A 25,617-nucleotide genomic window follows, 5' to 3' on the forward strand; every position below is an offset into this window, starting at 1 on the left:
GTTACATATGCAGAGATCTGAACTAGTAGACAGTTCTATGTCTCTGTGTCCTTCCTAAGTCCAGGCTCTGGGGGACCATCAGGGTAGGAAAACAGGGTAGAAAAAGGAAGGGGAAGGTAAGGTGATTGGAGAATAGAGTAGAAAGGATTTTGTTCCCTTCTTAGCATGTCCTTCTCATGAAATGTACTAGTGAGGACACCCAAGCTGGGAACACTTAACGTGGGCATTGTTGGAAAAGTTTAACTAGGCCTGGCAGAACAATGTCTGTTCAAAGGACTGTTTCCACAGTGCCCAGGGGAGAGAAACAGGCTGGGGATGTCAAGACAGCAGAAGGCTGGGTACCGGGTTAAGTGAGAATCCACAGGATGCCAGCCTCCCTGAGGACCAGCCCCCTTGTGCACAGAGGTCACCATGTCCCCCTCACATGCACCTGAGAAATCTACTAGCCTGGATTTTTTTCTACCTTCTCTCTTTCTAACAAGTGTCACCCTTCTGTATTTGAGGCCTTCTTTCTGGTCACAACTCTCCTCTTCTAAAAAGAGTGGTTGAGCAATGTCTCTTCATCTCCAACACCCTGACCCTACCCCTCTCATTCTACTCCAGTGGATCAGTTGTCACCTTTCTTAGACTTTCTGTGGAATCCAGGTACTTCAAACCTCCTTTCAATGTCCCTGCTGTGCCTCCTCCCCTGGGCATCACCATTATGATGGCGTCCCTATCATATCAAAGGTGACTGTTCTGAACTTTGGGGATTACTTTGTCTTTATTCCTTTCTTTTCTTCCTTTACGCTCTGTCTCACATGGCCTGGCCTTTTCCCTAACTTTGAATATGACCTATAGGTACAAGGTCTTCAAATCTATATCTCTAGCTCCCACCCTGTCCTCAATCCCTGCTATGGTTTGGGTGGGATGCGAGTTATCCCTCATGCATTCAAGTGTATGAAGCTTGATCCCCACTATGTTGATGTTAAGAGGCAGTGGGACCTGCACAGGGGTGGGGCCTAGTGGGCTTCAAGCTCTGGCTTCCGGTCTGGTGATGTGATCTCTCTTTCTCACATACATTCCAACTATGATGCCATTCACCATTGACAGACACAGCCAGAGTCTGCAGCATGCTGCATTTACTGTCCATTAAACAAACCTTTTCCTAAGTGCCCAGCCTCAAGCATTTCATTATAGTCAGACAACAGACTAACACAATTCCTGATCCACATTATTTTGCTGTCAGCTAAATCACTGTGCCTTATGCATTTGCCACATCCCGAAACTCAGGAAACCTTAAAACCCATCTTCCTTCTTTTTGTGGCTCTTCTTGATGCACACACACACTGAAGATAGGCCATTCCCCTAATCACCTTCTATACTAATCTCCCTCCTGAAGATCACTTGAGTTCTCACCTATACCTATCTCCTGACCTTCTCACCCCTTGCTCCATATTATTATCTAATAGTAATAATAGCATTTTTAACAATACCACAATGATAGTGGTCAATATTTTTTGAACACCTATCATGTCTGAAAGTTTTCTGTATATTAAATTAACTGAACTTTCATTCACATGAGGAACATCCTAAAATTATTCTCAGTGTACAAATGAGTAATCTTGGGTATCTGGCTAGTAAGTGTGGGCTTCAAAGTGGACTTGTTTAATGCCCAGCTGTTTTCAGAAACCCAGCACCTGCTCTGTGCAGCTGGCTTGGACCTGGGGATTCACAGAGCCTCTGAAAATGGTACCATGTGCTTGAACTCTTGGGGCAACCAGTCAAGGAGACCTGGAAAACATGGCCTAGGAGTGGACAGAGATCAGAAGATCCACCGCAGACTGGTATATATGGGTAGTTGAGTGTTCTCCCCCCAAATCTTGTCGACTATATGTTAACATTTGTTCTTAGGAGTTTTACCCTCTTTTATCTGGTTCTTTTAAGTGATGACCTAAAATTTTCCAAGTTCTGGTCCTCAGGGAAATTTCAGTGGGTGACTGGGTCATTACTTGGCTACAGATGTATTAAACCTTTCACTGAAGTCTTCATTCCCTGGTGCACTGCCCCTCAGCATCTCTGCTTGCCTGCTGTGTGCTCGGCACAGTCAGCAGTGTTGGATGCCTCAGAAATTAGAAGATTCAAATTTACTGAAAGCTCTTGGAGATAGAGCCCATTTTCAGAATCAGAGCGCACCTGCCCCTGCGTATCTGTAGAGAAACCACTCTGTACCTGGACCACTAAGCAGAGCCTGGGATCATTTGTGAGTTTAAGCCTGGGAATAGGAAAGCAGCAGAGAGAAGGCCCCACATCTTCCAGATGGGAACTAAGTCTGCAGAGTCTGCTGATGCACAAAAGGTCAAGCAGTGCATCAGGATAGTCAAACCTAATGTCCTTCTCACCTTTCTTGTTCTCTGTGAAATTGTCCCCCATAGCTCCAGTCTGCAACTCAGCAACTTCATCCCAAAACAATCTATTCTTTTCCATTTTTTTCCCCTGATACCAACTGACTGGGCCATTTATCCACCTTTTTGGAGTAAGGAATGGTGCTGGACTTTGGACATACTATATATGTATTTTTAATCTGTGCGTTTCTGTTTATTATCTTTCTTTTCTCCCAACCTGAATAAAATAAACACGAAGGCAGGATTCTCTGTCTGCTGTGTCACTGTATCATATCCAGAGCACTGACAAGGGCCCAGCATATAAGTGTTTGTTCAATGACTGATGGACCGAAAGAAGGACTGAGCTCCCAACTGGGTTCCTCCTGCTTGGCTCCAGCTGCCATTTTCTGAGTCCACATGTAAGCCATCACACTTTCCTTCTCATGCCCGCCACCTGCTTAGGGCCCACTAGGTGGGAGAAGCCCTCACTTCTCATTCCAATGGCATTGGTAAGTTGCTACTGCCGACAGGATCTTACCAACTAATTGGTATTCATTATAAAATGCAGCCCAGAAGGCTCAGTGCTAGGCAGCATTCCCACAAGGTTACATCACGTGGCAAAGATATTTTATAATGTGTATATGTGATGTGTGTGCATGAGCATGCATGTATGTGCACTTTATCAAACAAGGACAACACAGGAAGATGCACGATACTCACATGCAACCACGAAACCTAGTCAGGTCATTGTTTGGCTTCTCACACTCGATTACACTGGTGAACGTCAAAGGATTGAATTCGGAGACCTAAAATAATAGCACGTATACATTAGAGAAATCTGGGCTCAGGCTGCTGAGTTCCAAAAGGCACTTTTATTCTTTCAGTCTCGTGTCCATGGCTGGGAAATTTCATGCTAGCACTCTGTCTAAGAAATCTGTGCAGAATGTCAATGAACACATGTACCTAACCCATGCTTTCTCATTTTTATAGTGAATAAAAACTCACCATTTTATAATGAATACCAATTAGTAGATCAGTTCTGTTTAATAAGTGAGCAAAAATGATTATGGTTTTAATGCAAAAGAAGCAAAAGAAGAGAATTTGAGATCACAGCAAAGAAAATCATCAATGACGGAGAGGGATGAATGAGTTTTTTTGTTTTTGTTTTTGCTTCTTTTTAGACAGGTCAGTTCCTTCCAAGTCCCTATGTATATTTAAAGAAGCAAATTTTATCTGAAAAACAGGAACTCATACTAAAATATCATTTCCTCAATGCACACTAAAAATTCTTCATGAACCTTTGCTTACAAAGATTTAAAGAGCCAATGTGTGAGCCAACAATTTCTTTATTATTCTTCTGCACTAAAAAAATAAAACAAAACAAAATGACAGTTCACTAGATGGGTGTAGTGGTATACAGCTGTGATTCCAGCCACTCAGGAGTCCGAGGTGAGGTGGGAGGATCATAAGTTGGAGCCCAGCCTCAGCAACTTAGTTGTGTGCTGTCTCAAAATTTAAGAGAGAGAGAGAGAGAGAGAGAGAGAGAGAGAGCGAGCTGTGGAGGGGCTCAATGGTAGAGCCTTGCCTAGTCTGTATGAGGCCCTGAGTTCCATCCCCAGTACCACCCCACCCATCCCAAAAAGACAGTTAACTACAAAGAAAAATCTTTAACATGGAGTTTGCAACTGACAAATGTAATTAACAGAATGTCATGAAGAGATCAAAAGTGGAGGGAGGGAAGGGAGGAAGAAAAAAGAGAAATATAGGGAATGAGTCTTTAGTATAAATAACTGAGTGTAATTAATGGATTTATTTTTTATTAGCCCTCTGGTCAGGCTGTCATTCTGTTTTCTCTGTAAAGTGTCACAAGGTGTTAAAAAAAAAAGGAACTGTCTTTGCTCACACAAGCGTATCCTCAGAAAGAAAGTGCCTAAGGCTAACAATCACAGAAAGGACATAAAAACACTGTTGATACCACTCTAGGTAATTACTATTCTACCATGACTATGCCTTTTCCTGCACAGAATACAGCCATAAAGATAATAATTCAAAACTTACATAGCACTGTTTCTCCAATGTATCCTGCATTAAAATGAGGACTTACCAAGTAATAGTAGTTCAGTGCAATAATTGAAATGCTATTTTATTATTTGTCTACTTGGCAGTTCTGGGGGTGAAGCCCAGGGCTTCGCACATTCGAGGCAGGCTCTCTACCACTGGGTCATGTCCCCAACATAAGAAATACTGTTTTAAAAGGCTCTTAAGTTTCATTAGTCATCCGTCCCTTTCTTTGGACTGAAATGGCCTTGCATTCTATTTGCAGAGAGAGGCTCTGTTTCAGAGTCCTGTGTTTATTTAAAACTGTGTGGATTATCCTAAAGCCAGTGGACTAATTTTGACAGGGTACACATTTGCAGATACAGAGTACAAGATGGCCATGAAGGGAGTGGGCTCCAGAGAACACCAGGGTTATTCTTGGCATACTAGGAGGGTAGGACTTAAAATATTCTGTCTCTGTTTATTATTCTTTCTCTCTAAGAAAAATGTAATGTACACGGCTCAGAAACAGAAGGACATTCTGTCTCTGGGACTTTCAGAGGCGCATTTGTAATGTTCTGCTTCAATCATGTGACTTGGGAAGCACGCATGGTCAGGATCTTGGCTTCATCTGGAATTGTCAAGAATTTTGAGGATCTTTAGAGCTGGAGAGAACTTCAGAGACTGTCAGGCTCAAGCAAACTCCCCTACCTCCAAAATTCATATGTTGAAGTCTTTATTTACCTCAGTACCTCAGAAAAAGCCCCTAATTGGGAAGAGAACTTTCTGGAAGTAATTAAGCTCAAATGAGATCATGAGGGTGGCCCTAATCCAACAGGAGTGATGTCTTTAAAAGCAGAGAATAGGACACAGACACACAGAGGGAAGACTATGTGAAGACACAGGGAGGAGATGAGCCAAGAAGAGAGGCCGCAGAAGAACCAACCCTGCTGACACCTATAACTTGAACTTCTAGCTCCTGAAATCATGAGATAATAAATATCTGTTGTTTAAGCTGCCCAGGCATGGCAGCCCTGGCAAACTAATACAGGGATCATCCTTGAGTTTCTCATTTAAAAATCATTTCACATCCAGAGCACACCTTTTAGATAAGGGAAATTATATTTATACTGACTTTTTCCTCACTGCGGGCAATACAGTAACTCTCCCTCATTTAAGAAGCATACTTATTTATCACTCCATCCACCTGCCACATTCCAAACCAGCTTCAAGGTCATGCCCCTGTTATTCATCAGCTAGACTTTTGTCAACACTGCTCCCCATCCGACCCTGCAGCTTGGACCCTAGTCCAGTCTTCTGTGTTGAGCCCACTGATTTCATTTCTTAAAAAATAGATAGACATTTGGGGAAGATGAAAATGTTCTTGAGATGTCTCATGGTAATGGCTGCACACTGTGTGAATGAATTTAATGCCATTGATCTACACACTTAAAAATGGTTAACATGGTATACTTTATGTGCAGTTTTCCACAATAAAAGAATATGAAAAAGCAGATATAAATAAACACTGAGATTTGACCATGACAAACAAATTAATGATCAAATAGAGCACAATTCAGAATTCTGGAACCTTTCAGCACGAATATTTTTAAAAAGCATCAAATGTTAAGTCATTCTTCTTGTTTCTTTCTTTCTTTTTTTTCCCTAGGGGTTGAACCCAGGGCCTCACACATGCTAAGCCTGTGCTCTACCACTGAGCTACAGCCTCCAACCCCGCATAAGTAATTCTTGAGGTCACCACTGCACTATCCATGGTCATCCTCATCAATACAGTTAATTGTTTCTGACAGCTTGCTAAATGCCAGGCATTGTGCTATGTGTAATGCTACTATCTTACAACACTGCTATGAGATTAGTTTTTGCACTACTTATAATTTAGGATCATTAAGGACCTTGCCCAAGGCCACAGCAGCCTTCGAGTGACTGCCCAAAGTGTTTTTGGTCTCTGAGATACCCAGCCCAGGCATTGATGCTCACAGAAAGGATCTTGGTTCCACAGGAAAAGATTATGGCACATCAAATATGCCAGAAAGTGTTCAAGGGATTCTACAGAAATTTTCCCCCAAATTTAAAATGTACCTTAATCTTTTAATGTATATAAAAATACGATCCAGTTAAATGTACCCTGGTCCAATTGTTGCTACTCTCTTTCCACCTTCATCAATGCCTGTGATGTAGGGTTAACAAAGATTACCCAAAATTAGAGGGAAAAAAAGCATCGATGCTGAGATTTAGTCCTGGTTGTTCTGATTAATAAATATGAGACTTTAAATAAAGAAAAAGAGAGGGAATTTAGACTTGGATTCCCAGTGCCTTCATAATCCTACAAATCACAAGTCTCTGATGTGAGGTGGTGTTTGTGATGGCTCACTACAGCAGAGGCAGCATTACCCACACGAATGTGGCTCACATATGCAGGTTCAAGCCAAAGCTGCTGCCCTCTGCAGCTCAGTCACAGCACAGCACGCATCCGGGACTAAATGCAACTGATGACATGAAGACACACACTGCTGCAAAGCAAGCAGGTTCAAATAAGTGCCTCACTGGTAATACAAAGCTTGCAGTTTCTGCTGCTCTCCTCTGAAGCGCCTTTGGATAAAATTGTTTAGGCTGACCTTATGAGGTGGAGAGGAAGAGGCAGTGTGGTGATAAAGCAGTCAGTCTTCCAGCTCTGCCCTTAACTCGCAATTCTGCTAAAAATTGAAACACCCTGGAGAGTTGAGTCATTAAAATGGATGATGCTCCCAAGGATACCCATAGCCCTGAAGAAGGCTTCCTCTTGATGCTCCGTACTTCCTCCAGGTGGAAAAGGTATCTGGACAGTTGCTGTGTCCCCTGTTCAACCACATGAGGAGACACAGGTGTAATTCAGCAGTGCCTAGACTGTTACTTGGGTGAGTGCTAGATTCACAGGGAAGATTCTGTCACCAACACTGCATAGTCAAGCCCTCTGCATCTAGATTCAACCAATCTCAGATTCAGCCATCAGAGGACCAAAAATATTCAGAAAAATATATTGTGTCTATCCTGAGCATGTACAGATGTTTTCTTGTCATTATTCCTTTTAAAACAGAGTAGAACAACTTTTTAAAAATCTCTTATATTAGGTCTTATAAATCATCTAGGAAAAATTTAAAGTACATGGAAGGATATTCATAGGTTATATACAAATAAACCATACCATTTTATACATGGGAGTTAAGCATTTGCAGACTGTGGTATCCTCAGGGTGTAGGTGGGGAGATCTTGGAGTCAAATCCCAATGGATACTGAAGGAAGACTGTATTTCACATTTGCATTCATTGAATTATTAATAATTATCCAATAAAAGCAAAAGTGGATTTTCTCCATCTTAAAACAGAAGCAGTAATGTCCAAAAGTAATGTCCATTAAAGCAGATACTATTATTTTTTTCTATCATTAAAGAAGTGAAGTAAGTCAGTTTACACAGCTTCAACTTATGGGGTAAACAGGTGGCACAGGTGTGCACTTGAGGTATCTGCAGATGCACTGTCAGCAGGGACCTGACTGAACTCTCCAGATACTTACTTCCTAGTGAGGCCATCTGTCCTAGTCTCTGGATGACCTGGGCACTGAGGAGTCTGGTGGGAAACTACACAGAGTACAGCAGCTGCATGTAGCTCAGTAGCTCAGCAGCCCCAGCCGACTGGGCAGGGTCACTGCCTGGCATTCACAAGGAGACATGGAAAACACACCTGTTCCTCTGTCCCTACATCAGGACCCTGTTCTAAAGATGCCCTTTGCAGAACCTATCATGATACTCCTGGCTACAAAAATCTCCAGGACCCTCCTCCACCTCCAGACTTAACATCACCTCCAGATATCAGCCCCAGAAGGTTCTCTGTTAGACTAGCGCAATTCCTCTAATTGCCCTCTCAGGTTAGATCTCACCACTTCTTGCAGGCCTGTCTTGGAACCAAGTGGTCATGGCCCCCCACACAAATGTTCCAGCTTCACTGGGTGTGGCTAGGACTAACTCTCATCCTTCCTTTTCTAGATCAAAGGTCCCCTGGAGCAGGTCCTGTACCTTGAGACCAGCACACAGCCTGGCACACGCATGGTCAGGGGGTGACCAATGCTAATTGTAGATGGATCTCATGCACCACACACTTCTGGATGATCCAGTGCATTGTGCAGGTTCTTGGGAGCCTGGGTCCCTGCTTACTGCTTGATGCCCCCTCACTTGATGCTGGGGAGTGGAGGAATCTGTCAAGAGAGCTTGAGAGGGGTTCTCTGGTGTTCTAGAAAGTGCAGTTCCTCCTTTACAAGTGCAAGCATATTTCATTTGATAGCAATACAACATGATTTCTTCACAGACTTTAATCTAATTATTTATTGGCAATGGGTGAAGAAGACCTGAACTAATTTAGGCAAATCATTTTAACACACATTAATGAAATAATTACCCCAACTCTTTGTTTTGTACTTTCAATCCAATTTTTATCTACCATATGCCTGTCTGGTTTGTGGGAATTTAAAGGAGAGCAGACAGTCCAATAATGAATGAATGAATAAATAAATGCATGCATTTACTTATTCACTGTTAAGACTGTACTGTCAAATCAACATCTTTAACTTGTTAACTTAAAAAAGCAAAGAACCTGTCCTGTCCACTACAGTGTCCCGTGGCACACAGAAGGTGCCCAATCTTGTTTATTAAGATAAACAAATGCCCTAGTAAAGCCATAAGGTATTCTTGTGCTGGTAGAATATGGCAAACATATAAGGATACTTAAAGTAATCATTTCCCAATCAGTTTCTCATATTCAGTGTTTGTACTAGCAGTTTGTGCCCCAACACAAATACTGAATACAAACAATAAAATAAAACATCTAAATACCAATTTAATCTCCAGTGGTAGAAGTTGGGATTGCAACATTTAAGGCGCCCTAAATATAGATGTGCGTAAGCAGGTGGGCAAGACAAAGCACTCCACTGCTCGCACGTGAGACCACTCGTGACACTATCTGCGTGAGTCACACCTCTTCCTGACATCATATCGTCTCCAGGGTAACAAAGCTGACAGGGATGATGAAGATGGCATCTGGACCTTCATGGTCCTTCCACGGAAGGACTTCACGCGCACCTACACCTCAGGGGATTTCTGGGAAGCACAACACCTTCCGGCAGCTCTTGGAGAAACCGGACCAAAGAGTGTCTGGGTTGCTACCTTTTTTTCCTAAATGCAAATTTCCCTGCCGCACAAGCATTAGAGATCCTGCGGTCTTTTCTTTGAGAGTAGAAAGCCAGCTTTTCCCTCTGTAGGTCTGACTTGAGGGCGCCAGCCCTCCCTCCCTTCCCTGCCCTTTCATCCTTTGTTCCCTTGCCTCCTTGCTGTTTCACAGCCAAAAAGCCTCCAAGCTTTCCTTTAGATGGTGGCAAAATTCAAAGGCTCAGAATACTGGGTTTGAGCCTGAATTCTCGAAATCAAAAGCCTTCCTTTCCCTCCTGGCCATAAACGTTTCGTGCTGCCTTAGTGGGCTGTGATTGTCAGTAGAGCCCCATGATTTCTTTCATCAAATGTGTATAAGAGTATCAAGGACTGGCTGGCATTCAAACAGTAAGTAATGAGAGTTATTTCATACAACACCTAAATGAGGGCTATTCGTTAAAATAGCCCTCTTGAAAGAATCTGTACTTATTCCAACATGGTGGCACTGCATGGAGCATCGCCGCTGAGCTCATCTGCACAGCCAGTGTACAAGTCAGCCTGTCTGCTTCACAGCCACAGGGCACGTTGTGCCTCTTCCATCACAATAGGTGGTACTGATGGCGTCAGCACAGGCGGGCTATAGGGTGTGAACCTATCTTGATTCAGAGATAACTGAGCAGACAGCCTTTGTCAGAGAAAAGGTGCTCTGCCCTGGGCAGCAGAAGGGACCTGGAAACCTGCATGTAATTATAATAAAGTGGAACCTGGGGGCCAAGTCCCACAGACTATAGGGCCATTGGTAGCCTCTCAGGAGAGGTCCTCCTGGTGGTTTTAGATGAAAATCAGGATGAAGAATATAGGAAGAGGAGGCCAGACAAGAAACTCTTAAACTAACCTGCAAAATGACTCCAAGGCCACATTGGCAGGAGGAATACGAAATTCTAAAGCACAACTAGACTAACTAATTCATCAGCTTGAAAGTAAAATTTGGGGCTGGGGATATAGCTCAGTTGGTAGAGTGCTTGCCTCACATGCACAAGGCCCTGGGTTCAAAACCCAGCACCAAAAAAAAAAAAAAGAAAGAAAGTAAAATTTGTCCAGCAAGGAAGGACTACAGAATTTGGACCAAACCTCTAGCTAGCTTCAGACAAACAGAGATGCTGGATGGAATATTAATAACACTTTCCTGAAGGTATCAGAGATTTAACAAGAAGGCGAAGGAAAATCAAGCCAAGATCTAGAAAAGACAAAAAAAGAGAGTTCAGGACTGATGCTTGGAGGCTCTTTTCCTGTGGGGGAGTACACAAATTCTGAAAGAGGTAGTTGAGAAATGGAGGGGAACTAGTGAGACAAATACTGTAATTCAGGTCCCGTACTCACTTCCTACTGCTGCTGTAACAAATTACCACAAACGAGGTGGCTTAAAAAACACAAATTTATTATTTCACAGTTCTAGAGGCCAAAACTTGGAAATAAGTCTCACGAAGATAAAGTCAAGGAGATAGCAGGGCTGTGATCCTTCATGAAGCTCTAGGAGAACTCATTTGATTGCTTTTTCCAGCTTCAAGAGGCTATCCACTAACTTTGGTGTATGGTCTCCATTCATTTCCAAACTCACCAATGAGGAGATGGATTCTTCCTCATGCTGTAACACTTTGACAATCTTCTGCCTCCCTCTTTCATTTATAAGCCTCTTTGTGATCACAGTGAGCCCACATGGGTAATTCAGGATGATCTCCACATCTCAAGGACAGTTGATTAATTACCTAAAGTGGTTAATTTCACTTGCAATCTTAATTTCCCCTTGCTAGGTAATATAACAGATTCAAAGATTTGGAGGATTTAGACATGAACACCTTTGGAGGCCAATAGTCTGCCTGCCATAGGGCCTACCAAGAGAGGGGCCTGATAAACAGCCCTGCTTTTTAACAGGGACATGAAGAACTGCACCCCAGAGAAAGACTGTACTGGAAGAAAGAGTACCAGTATGGAACTTAATCCTGCATGGTGCTGCTGCATGAAATATGTCTTATAATGTTACTGAACTAATTTTCTTCAAACTGTTACTTAACCAGTTTAGAGTCCATTGGGTGGCCCAGAAAAATCACAATCCTAAATTTGATTACAGTGATTCCACATTGTTAAAACCCCCAGATTGTTAGAATAGCCAGATACTGAACGAAGAAAGTCCTCTCTCCCCCCCTCTGTGTGAATAACAAGGTCTCAAATTACTTGTAAAAATCAAATTTCCAAATACAATATCAGACACATCAAAAATAACCAGACATAAGATAAAGCATCATGAAACAAGAACAAACAAATATAAGAATAGGAATAAGACCACAGAACTTTAAAATTACCATGCTTGCTATGATCATGAAGCAGAAGATAAGAGTGAAACCTTGGAAAAGTTAGAAACTAAAATGTGGCTTGACAAACTTGAAAAAAATCAGAGTCAAAAAAAATTCCAGTTAAAAACTCAGTGAATGGTTTATCAGTAGATTTGGCAAATATAAGAAAAATGAGCAAACAAGAAGAAATGCCAGAAAAAAATATTAGAACAAAGCACGGGAGACTAGAAGATGGAAAGTAAAGAACAGGGTAAGAGACTAGAGGACAGAGGGAAATCTCATGTGCTGGTAATTGACAAAAATACAAATAATAATGATTAACACTCCTAAAAATTGATCTTAAAAATGAGCACAAAAGATAAATCACAGGAATAAAAATGTGATATCACTACAGGTCTTAGAGACATCAAAAACATTAAAATTATTCATGAACAATTGTATGTCAGTAAATTTGAAAATTTAAATGAAAAGGAGAGATTACTAGAAAAATACAAGCTACTCAAGTTTAGGGTAGAAAAACATGCACATTCTCAGGGTCTCCTTACATAAATTGAAAGGAAATTTAAATCTTTTCACAAAAAAAATACTTCGGAGTCAGTTAGTTTCATCAGTGAATTTACCAACAATGAGATGAAGGTATAACACTTACTTATACGAACTCACTGATGAAAGCACTTCCCACCTTATATTAAGAGGCTGACATCAGCTCAAAACACGTCATACAAACAATATCAAAACTCAAATGCATGTTATACAAACAGAAAATTAGAAGTTTAGTTTGTGATTGCAAAAATTCATGAATTAGCATTCTTAGTATATTAGGCCCAGAACATATAAACAGATAATACAAAATAAGAAAAGTCATGATCATCTCAATTGAAGAAGAAACTGGAGAAAATACATTTGATAAAATTCACTTATTCATGATAATTCTTTTAGCAGACTAAGAATCAAAGGATCTTTAGACTGTAAAAAGTATCCATCAATATCTTAATGCAATATTATATATATAAAGGTGCAATGTTCACACTTTAAAAAAAAATTCATCTGAGGCAGGAGGATCACAAGTTCAAATCCGGCCTCAACAACTTAGGGAGACTCTGTCTCAAAAATAAAATAAAAAGGGCTGGGGACATAGCTCAGTGGTAAAGCAACCCTAGGTTCAATTCCCAGTACAATAAATAAATAAATAAATAAATATAATATTTATAAATAAATAAATATAATATAAATAAATATTTGATTCATATTTTTCTGATTTTATGATAGTCTGGATATCCATGTAACCAATGTTTTTCACTTTCAGAACAGTATTTTATAAATTATATGAGATATTCAACACTTCATTATAAAACAAGTCTGCTAGCTTTTTCCTAACTATAGAGTAATCTAGTGTCCTCAGCATATTTCAGGTAGACTAGCTAAGTGATGATGTTCTGTAGGTCAGGAGCATGAAGTGCACTTTTGACTTATGATATTTTTAACTTATAACCCCATCATAAGTTGAGAAGCATCTGTATTTTGTCTGTTGCCTGTCATTTGAGACTATAGGGTGAACTCACTCTCTGTCACTAAAGTTTGATGAATAACAGAAGTCCTGAACTTCAAATTTCAAAATCTCCTTCCTTATAGAAAGGTGCCTTTCCCACAGACATTGAATTTGTCTTTCAAATCACTCAGTTATACTTGCCTGAACTTTGTCCCTCCAAGATCAAAACACAAAAAAATCACTGGTATTTCTGTAACCAAGGGAGGGGGGAAACAAAAAATGAGAGAAAGTTGTTCCATTTAAAATAGTGTCTACAACTTTATTTTTGATTCGTATTTTCTGCATGTACATACAGATGAAATTCTTTGTGGTACATTCATACACATATTCAAACATGATATTGTTAAATTCATTCCATGTTCCTTCCCCTTTCCCCCTTTCCCTCCTACCTCCCTTTCTTTCTCCTTCTATTCACTCATCTTCCCTGTATCTTTATGCTGTCCTATCCCCTCCACTGCCACCTTTTTTCCCTTGTTTTGTTCTAGCTCCTACATACGAAGATAAATAGAGAAGAGAGAGAACAGAGGGAATGAGCGAGGAAGGAAGGGAAAGGGAGGGATAGAGATCGAAAGCAAAACTCATTACATGTATTATTTTATCAAAAGGAACCCAAATACTATGTATGATTATAATGCTTTAAATAAAAACAGCATCTAAAAGAATAAAATACCTGAGGATAAACTTAACCAAGGGAGCTGCCCTTCTGTGGACTAAGACCTCTGAAACAGGTGAGCCCTCAAATAAACTTTTCCTCCTCTACAATTGTTCTGGTTGGATACTTAAGTCATAGCAACAAAAAAGCTCTCTAAAACAAAGGGTGTGGCAGAGGAAAACAGCTCAGGACAAGGCACTAGGAAGCAGATAGAGACTAAGCCTGGCTCACCAGGGACAAAATATATACCCAAAAAGCATGCCCCCACTGACTCACCTCCTCCAGCCACACCCCACCTGACTTCAGTTACCACTCATTTAATCCATTCAAGTGGATTAACGTACTGATTAGGTCAAAGCTCTCATAACCCAGTCACGTCACCTCTAAACCTTGCATGGTCTCAAACATGATCTTTTGGGGGACACCTCATATCTAAACCATAACACTTATATCAATGAAAAGGTATTCTTTTTTTTTTTTGGCGGTACTGGGGATCAAACTCAGGGCCTTATGCTTGCGAGGCAAGAACTCTACCAGTTGAGCTATCTCCCCAGCCCATGAAAAGGTATTCTGTGTTCATGGAAAAAGAATTTCACAATGAATGTCAAGACCACTGACTGGGGAAAAAATGGTTTCTTCAACACATGGTGCAAAGGCAACTGAATTTCTATATGCAAAAAAAAAATGCATTTGGACTTCTACTTCACAACCTATACAAAAATAAATTCAAAATGATCAGTGATTTGACAGGTGTGGTGGCACAATCCTATAGTCCCAGCAACTCGGGAGGCTGAGGCAGGAGGATTGCAATTTCAAAGTCAGCCTCAAAAGTGAGGCACTAAGCAACTCAGTGAGACCCTGTCACTAAAAAAAATACAAAATAGGGCTGGAGATGTGGTTCAGTAGTGGAGTGCCCCTGAGTTCAATCCCTGGTACCACCCGCCCCCTCCCACACACACAAAAAATCAGTGATCTAAAAATAAGAAGTAAAACCATAAATCTATTGGAGAAAAATACAATAAATCTTCCTTAACGTGGATTTTGCGATAAATTCTTAGATATGACAGCAAAAACAATGATAAAAAGAACTCTTTCAAAATTAAGAATGTTTGTACATAGAAAGATATTGTCATTAAAATGAAAAGATGCCTACAGAATGAAAATATCTACAATCATAAATCCGATAAGTTTAATGTACCGAATATATAAAGAACACTCATAACTCAAAAACAAAAGACAAATATCCTAATGAAAAAGGGTAAAGAACTTAAAACAGATATTTACAACAAAGAAGATGCATAAATGGCCAAAAAGCACATAAAAGATGTTCAATATTATCAGTCATTAGGAAAATGGAAATTAAAACACACACACACACACACACAGATAGCATATCATACCTACTAGAATAGCTACAATTTTAAAAAAGGGAAAGTAGGTGCTGACAAGGAGGAGAAGCTGGAGCCCATACATTGCTGGCAGGAAGTAAACTAGTGTAGCCACTGTGAAGGAGTTCAGTGGTCCTTAAATGTTCAACATGGAAACTGGGCATGGTGGTGCATGCCTATAATTCCAGTAACTGGGGTGGGGGTTGGCTGATAGGAGAATCACAAGTTGAGGCCACTTTGGTAATTTAATGAGACCCTGTCTCAAAATATAAAATAAAAAGTGGCTGGTGATATAGCTCAATGGTAGAGTGTTGCTGGGTCCAATCTCCAGCACAAAGTTGGGGTGGGAGGTTAAATACAGAATTTACCATATGACCCAGCAATATCACTTCTGATAAACCCAAAACAGTTAAGAACAGGACTCAAAAAGACACCTGTTCACTGCAGTATCATTCACAATAGGCAAAAGATGGAAATAACCCAAATGTCCATTAACAGATAAATAAAAATGTTATATCCATGTAATGGAATACTATTTAGCCACAAAAAGGAGTAAAGTTCTGACACATCCTACAACATGGGTGAAACTTATAAAATGTTGTGCTAAATGAAATAAGGGAGACCCCAAATGAAAATTATTTTATTATTCCATTTGCATGAAATATCTAGAATAGACAAATATAAAGAATTAGAAATAGATAAGAGGTTACTGGGGCTGGAGAATGGGGAAATAGAGAGTTATTGCTTAGATTTTACAGAATTCCTGTTTGTTTAAAAGAAACTGGTGGGGGGGGGGAATAGTGATTATTGTTATACAACATTGTGAATTAAATTTAATACCATTGAATTGTACATTTTAAAAAATGGTATGCCAGGCACAGAGGTGCATGCCTGTAATTGTAGCCACTTGGGAGCCTGAGGCAGGAGGTTCATTAATCTTGAGGTCAGCTGGGCCATTTAGCAAGAATCTATCTCAAAAGAAAACATAAAAAAGTTGGGGCTGGGGCTGGGGAGATAGCTCAGCTGGTAGAGTGCTTGCCTTGTGAGCACAAGGCCCCGAGTTCGATCCCCAGTACCACAAAAAAAAAAAAAAAAAAAAAAAAAAAAAAAAATGTTGGGGCTGGGGATGTAGCTTAGTGTACTGGAGTTCAATTCAAATGCAAAAAAAAAAAAAAAAAAAAAAAAAAAATTCATTAATTAAGAAAATAAAGTGGCAAATTAAATATATTTATATACTACCACAATTAAAACAAATTACTGGCTGACCACTCAGCATGCCAAGTGTGGTTGAGGATGCAGGGGAACTGCTGGAGATGCAAGATGGCCCAGTCACTTTAGGATCCAACTTGGCAGTTTCACTGAGCATTAAACACACACCCACCATATGGTCCAGTCATTCCACCCCTGGGTCTTTCACTTGTTCAAGAAAACTTCTATCCCAAGGAAGACTTACATGAATTTTCATAGAACCTTTACTTGTCATAACTCAAAACTATAAATATCAACAGATGAATGTATGGACAAGATGCATAGTTGAGATATATCTATATGACTAAATACTACTAGAAAAAAATTTTATGTATACAACTTAGGTGAATCTCAAAGCATTGGAGAGAGAGAAAAAAAAGCCAGACTAAATATTTATATACTGTAAGATTCCATTCATATAAAAATCCCTAGAAAATCCAAAATAATCTATAGTGAGTGAAAGAAGATCAGTGGTTCTGGGGACACATTAAGGTGTGGGAAAGAGATTACAAACTTCTAGGGGTGCTGGATACATTTACTAACCTGATGGGGTGATGATTTCCATGGTATATGCCTATGTCAAGGCCCATTAAATTGTACACTTCAAATATGTGCAGTTTATTGTTTTTTTGTTGGTTTTTTTGTTGTTTTTTGAGATAAGAATTCACTCCCATGGTGGCCTTGAATTTGTGGACTCAAGCAATCCTCCTGCCTCAGCCTTCGAATAGTTGGAACCACAAGTACACACCATCACCCTGACCTGTACAGTTTCCTATATATCAGTCCTACCTCAATAAAGCTGTTTAAGAAATGAAAGATAGCCAAAGTTTGCAACTGATATTTCCACATACCCCCACACCCAGTAGCACATTAGTTTTCCCTAACTTTTGATTCTTTGAACAATTTTAACAGAACAGCTAAAAGCAATTGCATAATGAATTGCTTGTCCTTTAAGAGCTACACTGTCATCTGACTGATCCAAGGCTATTTTTATCTTAGGGAAAGAGAAATTTATTTTTGTAAGAAAATAATTGCTCTTCTACTTGCTCTCAGTTCATGCTGTAGCAAAATTAACCTGTCGAGAGTAATGGCTTTACTTTACAAAACCTAAACTGCTTGCCTATGGAATTCTTGAAACAAATTATTTTTAGTGGAACTGGGTGTCCTTTTAAATTCTCCATCATTAATTTAACATCTGCTTATTTGTTTGTGTCTTGCACATTAGCAATTGGTGAGCGTAATTCATTCCAGATGACAGTAGAGGGCCAGGGCAGCAACTCCTTCTCACTGATTCCCAGGAATCCCTTCCTCCTGGAGAAGATGGCTCTCCTGAATCACTTCCAGCAAGGAGTCCCTGGACTGAAGTCTTCCATACCTGGCTTCAATCTGCTCCCACTGCTTTGCACCCCATCTAAACGTTCCCCATCACCCAAGGCTCAGTCCCATGGGCTTCCACTCATAACCAACATTCTGACTCCTGACCCTCAGAATTTCACAGTACTCCTGGGTCCATGGAGTACCCACCTAGCAACTGACCACTCATAACTAAGCCTGGGCTGTATGCCTGGAGCAGGGTCTTAATGCATCTTTTGTTGCTATAATACCTGACACTGGGTAATTTATAAAAGTTTATATGGCCCATGGTTCTGGAAGCTGGGACATCCAAGAGCACTTGGTTGGCATCTGGTGAGGGCCTTCTTGCTGAGTCATAGTATGGCAGAGCGCATCGCATGGCAAGGCAGAGCAAGACTGCTAGCTCAGGTCTCTCTTCCTCTTCTTAGAAAGCCACTAATGCCATCAAGCGGGGAGGTATCCTCATGGGCTAATCTAACCCTAAATACATCCAAAGACTCCACCTCCAAACCATTAACATATAAATTTGGGGATTAACTTTCCAGCATAAGAGCTTTGGGAAGACATATTCAGACTACAGCAAACCCAGCAAACTGTGCTTTAATCTGTCTCTCATCCTATGGAAAGCACTACAAGGGAAATAGGTTTTTAAAATTCATGTTATGCAGACGAAGAAACTGCCCTTGAAGCATAAAACTGGTCTGCGTAGGATCAGGCAGGACACCAACCACCATTCCATCATCATTTCTCCTCTCTGAGGCTTAGGGAGTAGCTGAGAAAGGGGGCTCGCTTCCTGTGACCTGTTGTGTGGCTATTGCAGGCACCTGTCTGTTGCCACACTATGTTTCCTAACTAAATCCCTAACCCTCGTGAGGATTAAAAACCTGAGCAAATAAAGGAATCCTCTTCTTTGTTGCCCAGTCACCTAAAGTCAGACAGCAATTCTACCTCTGGCCAGACAGCTAGGACTCCCTGCTCCCTCCCCAGCCTTCTGTGCATTTTTTCAGTGGGGAAACAGGTGGTCTTGGCTCTGTCCTCACAGGGCAGGGCAACTCTGAGTTCCTGTTGAGCACAGAGCTGGTGGTGATCTTACCTAACCCACCCTTAACATGCTCTCAGGCAACCAACCTGGTTCATCTAGATCAAAACAGAACTGGGAACAGAGGAAACAGAAAGGGTGATCTCTAAAGTTCCCATTACGCCCAGAGAAGAATAACTGTCTTCTAACAAGGATTAGCATGGGCTTCCAACCATTCATTTTCCTTATTATATACATGTGTAAATGGGACCCATTACCCCCAGAGCAAGCAGAAACCAAGGTCTGTGTGTCCACTCAACCCATGCTGGCCTCCAATAAGGGACAGGAGACTCCAGAGGGAAAGTGTGAACCCTGCACTTAGGCAGCACAATTCACCAGGGAACCGCAAGCAAGAGATAGATCTTTTGTTGATACTCATCATCCTTCTGGCTGGGTGTCTGTTGGGGGAATATGAGCTCAGTAATAGGGTGCTTGCCTCCTGTGTGTGAGGTCTGGGTTCAATCCCAAGCACTGCAGTTGAAAAAGAAAGAAGGAAGGGAGGGAGGGAGGGAGGAAAAGGGAAGGGAAGGAAAAGAAAAGAAAGAAATCTCATTCTTTGAATGTTGTGCATGAGTGTATTTTATAGGTGGTGTACCCAAACTAGTACAAGTTGAGTATCTGAAGTGCTTGAGACCAGAAGTGTTTTCGATTTTCTTTTTAAATTTTTGGATTTGGTATATGTGCATATACATAATGAGATATCTTGGGAAAGGGACCCAAATCTAAACATGAAATTCACTTACGTTTCACAAGTACCTTATTCACATAGCTTAAAGGTAATTTTATACGGTATTTTTAATGATTTTGTGCAGGAAACAAAAGTTTCTTGGAATGGAATTTTCCACATGTGGTGTCGTGTTGGCACTGAAAAAGTTTTAGATTCTGGGGCATTCTGGATTTTGGATTTTGGATATTTGGACCACAGATTCCCAACCTGCATAGCAATATTCTGATCTATGAAAAAACAGTGGCAGCTGGGGGTGTAGCTCAGCAGTATGGTGCTTGCTGGCACATGTGAGGCACTGGCAAAACAAACAACAACAAAAACCTGTACTGGTTTAACTTAATATACATAATATAATTTTTAAGGAAATAAGCATGAAGTGGGACCAATTAGGGTACATCATAAAAAAAAAAAGTTTGGGAACCACTGACTGACCTGGGAGAACAAAGGACATGGGCAGTCAGACAAATTCAAAGTAGAACCTCCAGTCCCCATTCACTAGCCATGGGAATGCCAGCAAGTAGCTCCATCTTTCAGAAGGCTGTGGGTAAAGTGGAGATGATCACAGTCCTGTCTCATGGGTGAGCACCAATAGGATGATAACATGAAGTGGCTGCCCAGTAAAGGAGACAGTGAAAATGGGGTTCCCCGAGGAAGGTGCAGCCCAGGAAGAGCACACACAGGCACAGAGCAGAAGAAGAGGTGAGTGGAACCTAGCAGGACCCAGGGAGAGTCCTGGAGAGGCTCTCAGACCTTTGTTCCTGGGAGAGGTACTTGACACATCCAAGATGTCTAAATTGACAACCTCCAATTACTCCCTGGAGTATAAACCCTTGGAGCCACCAGAGCTGTCTGTGTTAAATGTCACCCAAGCCCATCTCACAGTGGCTCACAACAAGGCAATGGAGTCCAGAGCTTCCCCCAAGCTGAAGTCCTGCTACAAGGAATTCTGCCTGCCCGCCAGGTCCTTCTCATGATAGGGTAGGATGCTGCATCATCATCATCATCATCATCATCATCATAATGATGATGCAGGAGTCCACTCCAGGTCTAATTTAATCTTCTCTACCCAAATCTATCTTCTGTTCTTTTCTCAACAAAGCCACACCTTGGAATGCAATACACTGAGGTAGGAAAGGACATGCCTCAGCTCCAGTGCTTGTAGGTCTGTGTCTCTCTCAGACATGGACTTTACATCCTGGTGTCTTGGAGATATTTGTAAAATGAGAATGGTCATGATACGAAGCCTGTCAGGTTGCTGAAGATGAGCTAAACTGCTACTCGTGGTGCCAGACACACTTTGAACACACGGACGGGCACTGAGGTGGGGCACGGCTGCACATTTGCCTCTGCCTTCTCACCACCCAGAGCAGCCATTGCAACATCTTTGGCCTTTTTCATAAAAGGCAGTCACAGAGTGGAGCAGAGCAGGAGAAGCCTCGGAGACCAATGGTACCACACTGTGCATTCATAGGTGGGAAACACTAGGTCTGGGAAGGACTGACATGGTCAAGGTCTAAGAGTCATGTGTGGTCAGGTCCCTGAGCTCAATCAGCATTCTCTCACCATGCCCATCCTTGTGCTTCCTGAGATACTCCACCACAATTCTGTCCTCTCCCTCTTCTCTCCCTGGGGAGATCCTGGTATTACACTGTCCCTCTCAAGGCCATCTGTGAAGATCAGAAGTAGAAAGATCCTTAGTTATGGGCAGTTATGGCCCTGAGCCCAAGTTCCAGAACCACTCCCTCCCCTTTTACTTTTCATTTTCTCTCCAAGGAAAACCCCACAAGATACCAAGTAAATGCACGTAATGGCTAATTGCATGAGTCAACTTGAGTAGGTGCCCAGCTTAACATTGTTGCTGGGTGTGTCAGCCCTCTGTTCCCATTTGGGGAGGCTGGAGGGAACACAGGCTGCAGGTTAATGAGGACCAGGACACAGCAAGGCACTGATTTTGCAGCATCGATTGTGAAAGGATTCATTCCAGCAAGTTAAGCTCCACATAAATAAATACTGTGAATAATTAACCACTTTGCAGAATAAAATCAGTCAGCTATAAGATCTCCCCACTTGGATCAGTCATAAGTAATATACATAAAGCAACCCTAAAATTAAATCTATGGGAGAGCATTGTTAAAAAAATTTATTTTATCCACAGCTTTTCAAACATCACATTTTTTGTAGAAGATAATCTGTGCATGTGCCTTTTTAAAAAGGATGTGTCTTTAATTAGTGAATTATGGGAATATCGACTTCAGACAGGAAGGCAAGAATATGGATGGTGATTATCCCAAGAAGAATATGCCTGTTTATGTCCACGTGAAACCCGATCTTGCAGAGAGCTTCTCAAACTTGCAGGGCACATGAATTCCCCAGAATCATGTTAAAATACAGATCCTGCCTTCATGGATCTGGGAAGGACCCTGGTAACCTGCATTTCTCCAGAGATAAGGCTGAAACTCCGGCCCAACTCTGGAGCAAAGCACTATGAACTCAAAGAATCAAAGATCAAACACTTTTCCAGCCTAAGTCCATGATGAAGGATGGGATATTCCTTCTACAGAAGGAATGTTTGCATTCCCTAAAATTTATATGTTGAAATCTAACCCCCAATGTGGTGGTATTTGGAGGTAAGGACTTCGGAAGGTGATTAAGTCTGATCAGAGCGCTCATGAAAGGATTATTGCCCTTAAAAAACAAACACGTGAGAGTTTTCTCATGAGTTGGCCATGTTAGGACACATCAAGAAGATGGCCATCTGCAGAACTTGAGGGGAGCTCTTGCCAGATACTACATCTAATGACCCCTTCATCTTGCACTTCCCAGTCTCCTGAACAGCAAGAAATAAGCTTCTATTATTTTTAAACAATTATAAGCCATTCAGACTGTATTTTGTTACAGCAGCGGGAAGAGATTCAGACATTCCTTTCTGACGATTTCATCTTTTCTGATGAGGTAGAAGAAATAATAACAATCAATTAAAGTTTGCTTCCTGAAGATTTTCCCTCATTAAGCTTACTCTTTACAATGGCTCTACTACTTGAGGTAAAGGGTCTACAGGAAGCACCAACCATCTTGTGGACCTTCACAGGGAAGTCAGTACAGGGCAGAACTCAGAGAGCACTGTGTCTGGTGAGCTTAACATCACCATACAGACTGGTGGTTTTGTGTAGAGACTCTTTAACAGCCACTAGCACAATAAACCAACATCTCTTATTCCTCTGTGGGACACCTGCTAATAATGGAAATAGAGACAATAGGATTCCCTTTAAAAATAGAACTTTCCATTGGAAGCATGTCCAGTAAGGTAACTTAGCAGCCTTCCAAAGTGTTCTCTGTGTTACACTTGCCCTGCTATTCTTGCACTAGGAAGGCTCAGATTAAAAAACTCAGCTCCATAGCCCGCATCCCAGATATCTCCCTGTGGAGAATTTCCAACGACATCAAATTCCTCACTGCAGTGTTAAAGCTGTCCTGCTCTGTGCATGGATGTTAGTTAAGTAACTCCCAAAGCTCTGGGCAAGGAAGGGGTCAATGAGACCAGCCTCCTCATTCTAAGAACTCACTGTAAAGTCAAGAGCTCACAGTGCTGAACAGGTTTCCTTTAATACCCAAACATTCTAGCTTCTCCTTTGGCTTCTCTAAGTGTATGGACTCACTGCATCCAAGCCAGTCTGACTGACTTCAGGTAGATCCATTGCCTTTATCCTCAGTTTCTACTGTCTAGAAGAACAAACCCTTCTCCCTGTAACCTTTTCTGTGAATTTAGTTCCCACCCTTCCTCCACAGGCTAATGAACTGAATCCTTTTGTAAGACAGCCTTTCGATGACAGAGAGAGCAACAGGGGGAGGTGATAAGAATGGCCACTGCCCTCAGTGCCCCCACCTACAAGATGTTGTGCTAAGGGCAGAAGAGAAAGACTTGACAATATTCCCATTTTTCAGATATTGCAACTGAAGCTCACAGAGATCAAACGATGTTCCCAAGCTTTTTAACCCAGCAAGTGCAGGAGTCAGACCCTAAAGTCTACTCTCAATGCTGTACCACAGCTGGCCCCTGTCTTTAAGTGGCCCTCAGCCAGGCTTCTCCTCAGACCCAACAACCTGACTTGAGAGAGTTACACCAGTGTTTTGCTCCCCAGGACTGTCTTCCTCCCCATGACCCACTTAAAATACAGTTTTCCTTCGAGCTAGCAAGAAGGGATCAGAAGAGCAGGAAACCATGACGCTGCCACACAGGTGTGGTTTTATTATCACTGCACACAGACTAAAGGGATGCAGGGTAACTTCTGTTTGCCAGCTCTGCTGGTCTTTACCACAATTGGATTCTCCTGGCAATTCTGGGAGGAGGGAATTGGGTAGACAGTGTTGAGGAACTACAGGCGCACATCCCTCCAACCTGAAGGAACAACCCCAGAGTTTAGGGGTGATGGCTGGGAACCCAGAGGCCTCTTGTTCCCTGCTGCTCTCATCTCAGAACCACAAAGGCTTCAGTTTGAATCTTAGCTCTGCTTCACTTGGCAGCTCAGATTCCTTAACCTTGTGAAAAGGTTTTCTTGTTATCTTTTTTTCCTTTTTCCAGTTTTAATTACAGTCCCTAAATGGCATCAGGCACATAGAAATGTCAAATAAATCTATGAGGGTGAATGAGACTCCAGCAGCCACACAACCTGGACACAGGCTCCCTCTGGCCCAGCTCTAGTAGTACCCACACTGCTGCCCCGTTGCCTCCACACTAGCCACTCCTGGGGTGATTGCATGAAGAGTGGAAAGTGAACATATGGTGAAGGTCCAGCTCTCTCTCCACACTGCTGCCAGACCCTTATTGGTAACAGGTCATCATGCTTACTTAAAAGCACAAATGGGCGGGGTGCAGTGGTGCACGCCTATAATTCCAGTGGCTCAGGAGGTTGAAGCAGGAGAATGACGAGTTCAAAGCCAGACTCAGCAAAAGTGAGGTGCTAAGCAACTCAGAGAGACCCTGTCTCTAAATAAAATACAAAACGCGACGGGATGTGACTCAGTGGTCGAACGCCCTCTGAGTTCAATCTCCGCACATGCACGTGCATGTGTGCGCGCAAACACACACACACACACAGCACAAATGGACCACCCCTGTACCAGTGGCCCCAGGGCCTTACCTTGCCCAGGTACAGTCACTTCCAGTCCTTACTATCTGATAGACACAGCAGCCTTGAGTACAAACAGTGTGCCTGACACTGGCTATGACAACACAGAGCACTTCACTCATTCTACCTTCAATAACTTAAGGAGAGCCCCTCATGGTCCCTCACCCATCCAATGAGGGATAAAGAGACCCCCACCCCATCAGCAGTGGAACAGATTCTTGGATACCACTTCTTGCCATTTCAGAACCCTGAGGCTCAGTGTCTGTGTTTAACTGCAGAGGTCTCTTAGTGCCTCTGGAGAACCTACTGGAACACAGCCAGGTGCAAGGGGGCCAGAGCTACAGCTTAGTGAGGCACCAGGTCAGAATGCATCAGTCCCAGAAGACACCGAGAACTAGCCTAGTCAGGGTTTTATCAACACTAAATCAGTGGGAAACTTGTCAAATAAGCGATCCTCTAGATGGGACCCCTGTATATGGTGTATATGTATACGTGTAGACATTTACATTACATTTGTCCCTCCTCGTTTCCTGGCATCCACAGTTCCATTA

At 41.8% G+C, this 25,617-nt stretch overlaps 1 protein-coding gene across 3 annotated transcripts in view; it reads right to left on the reverse strand.

Moving 5' to 3' along the window:
• The window catches only part of Atp10a (ATPase phospholipid transporting 10A (putative)), a 180,321-nt gene that overhangs the window by 50,520 nt on the left and 104,184 nt on the right, over positions 1-25,617 (reverse strand). For all 3 annotated transcript variants that reach the window (XM_047541124.1, XM_047541122.1, XM_047541125.1), the window contains exon 3: positions 3,084-3,169. In XM_047541124.1, the coding sequence (XP_047397080.1) occupies positions 3,084-3,169 (86 nt within the window). The remainder of the gene's footprint in view (positions 1-3,083; positions 3,170-25,617) is intronic.

The sequence above is a fragment of the Sciurus carolinensis genome, chromosome 2, assembly GCF_902686445.1.
Source record: "Sciurus carolinensis chromosome 2, mSciCar1.2, whole genome shotgun sequence".
NCBI classification, from domain to species: Eukaryota; Metazoa; Chordata; class Mammalia; order Rodentia; family Sciuridae; genus Sciurus; species Sciurus carolinensis.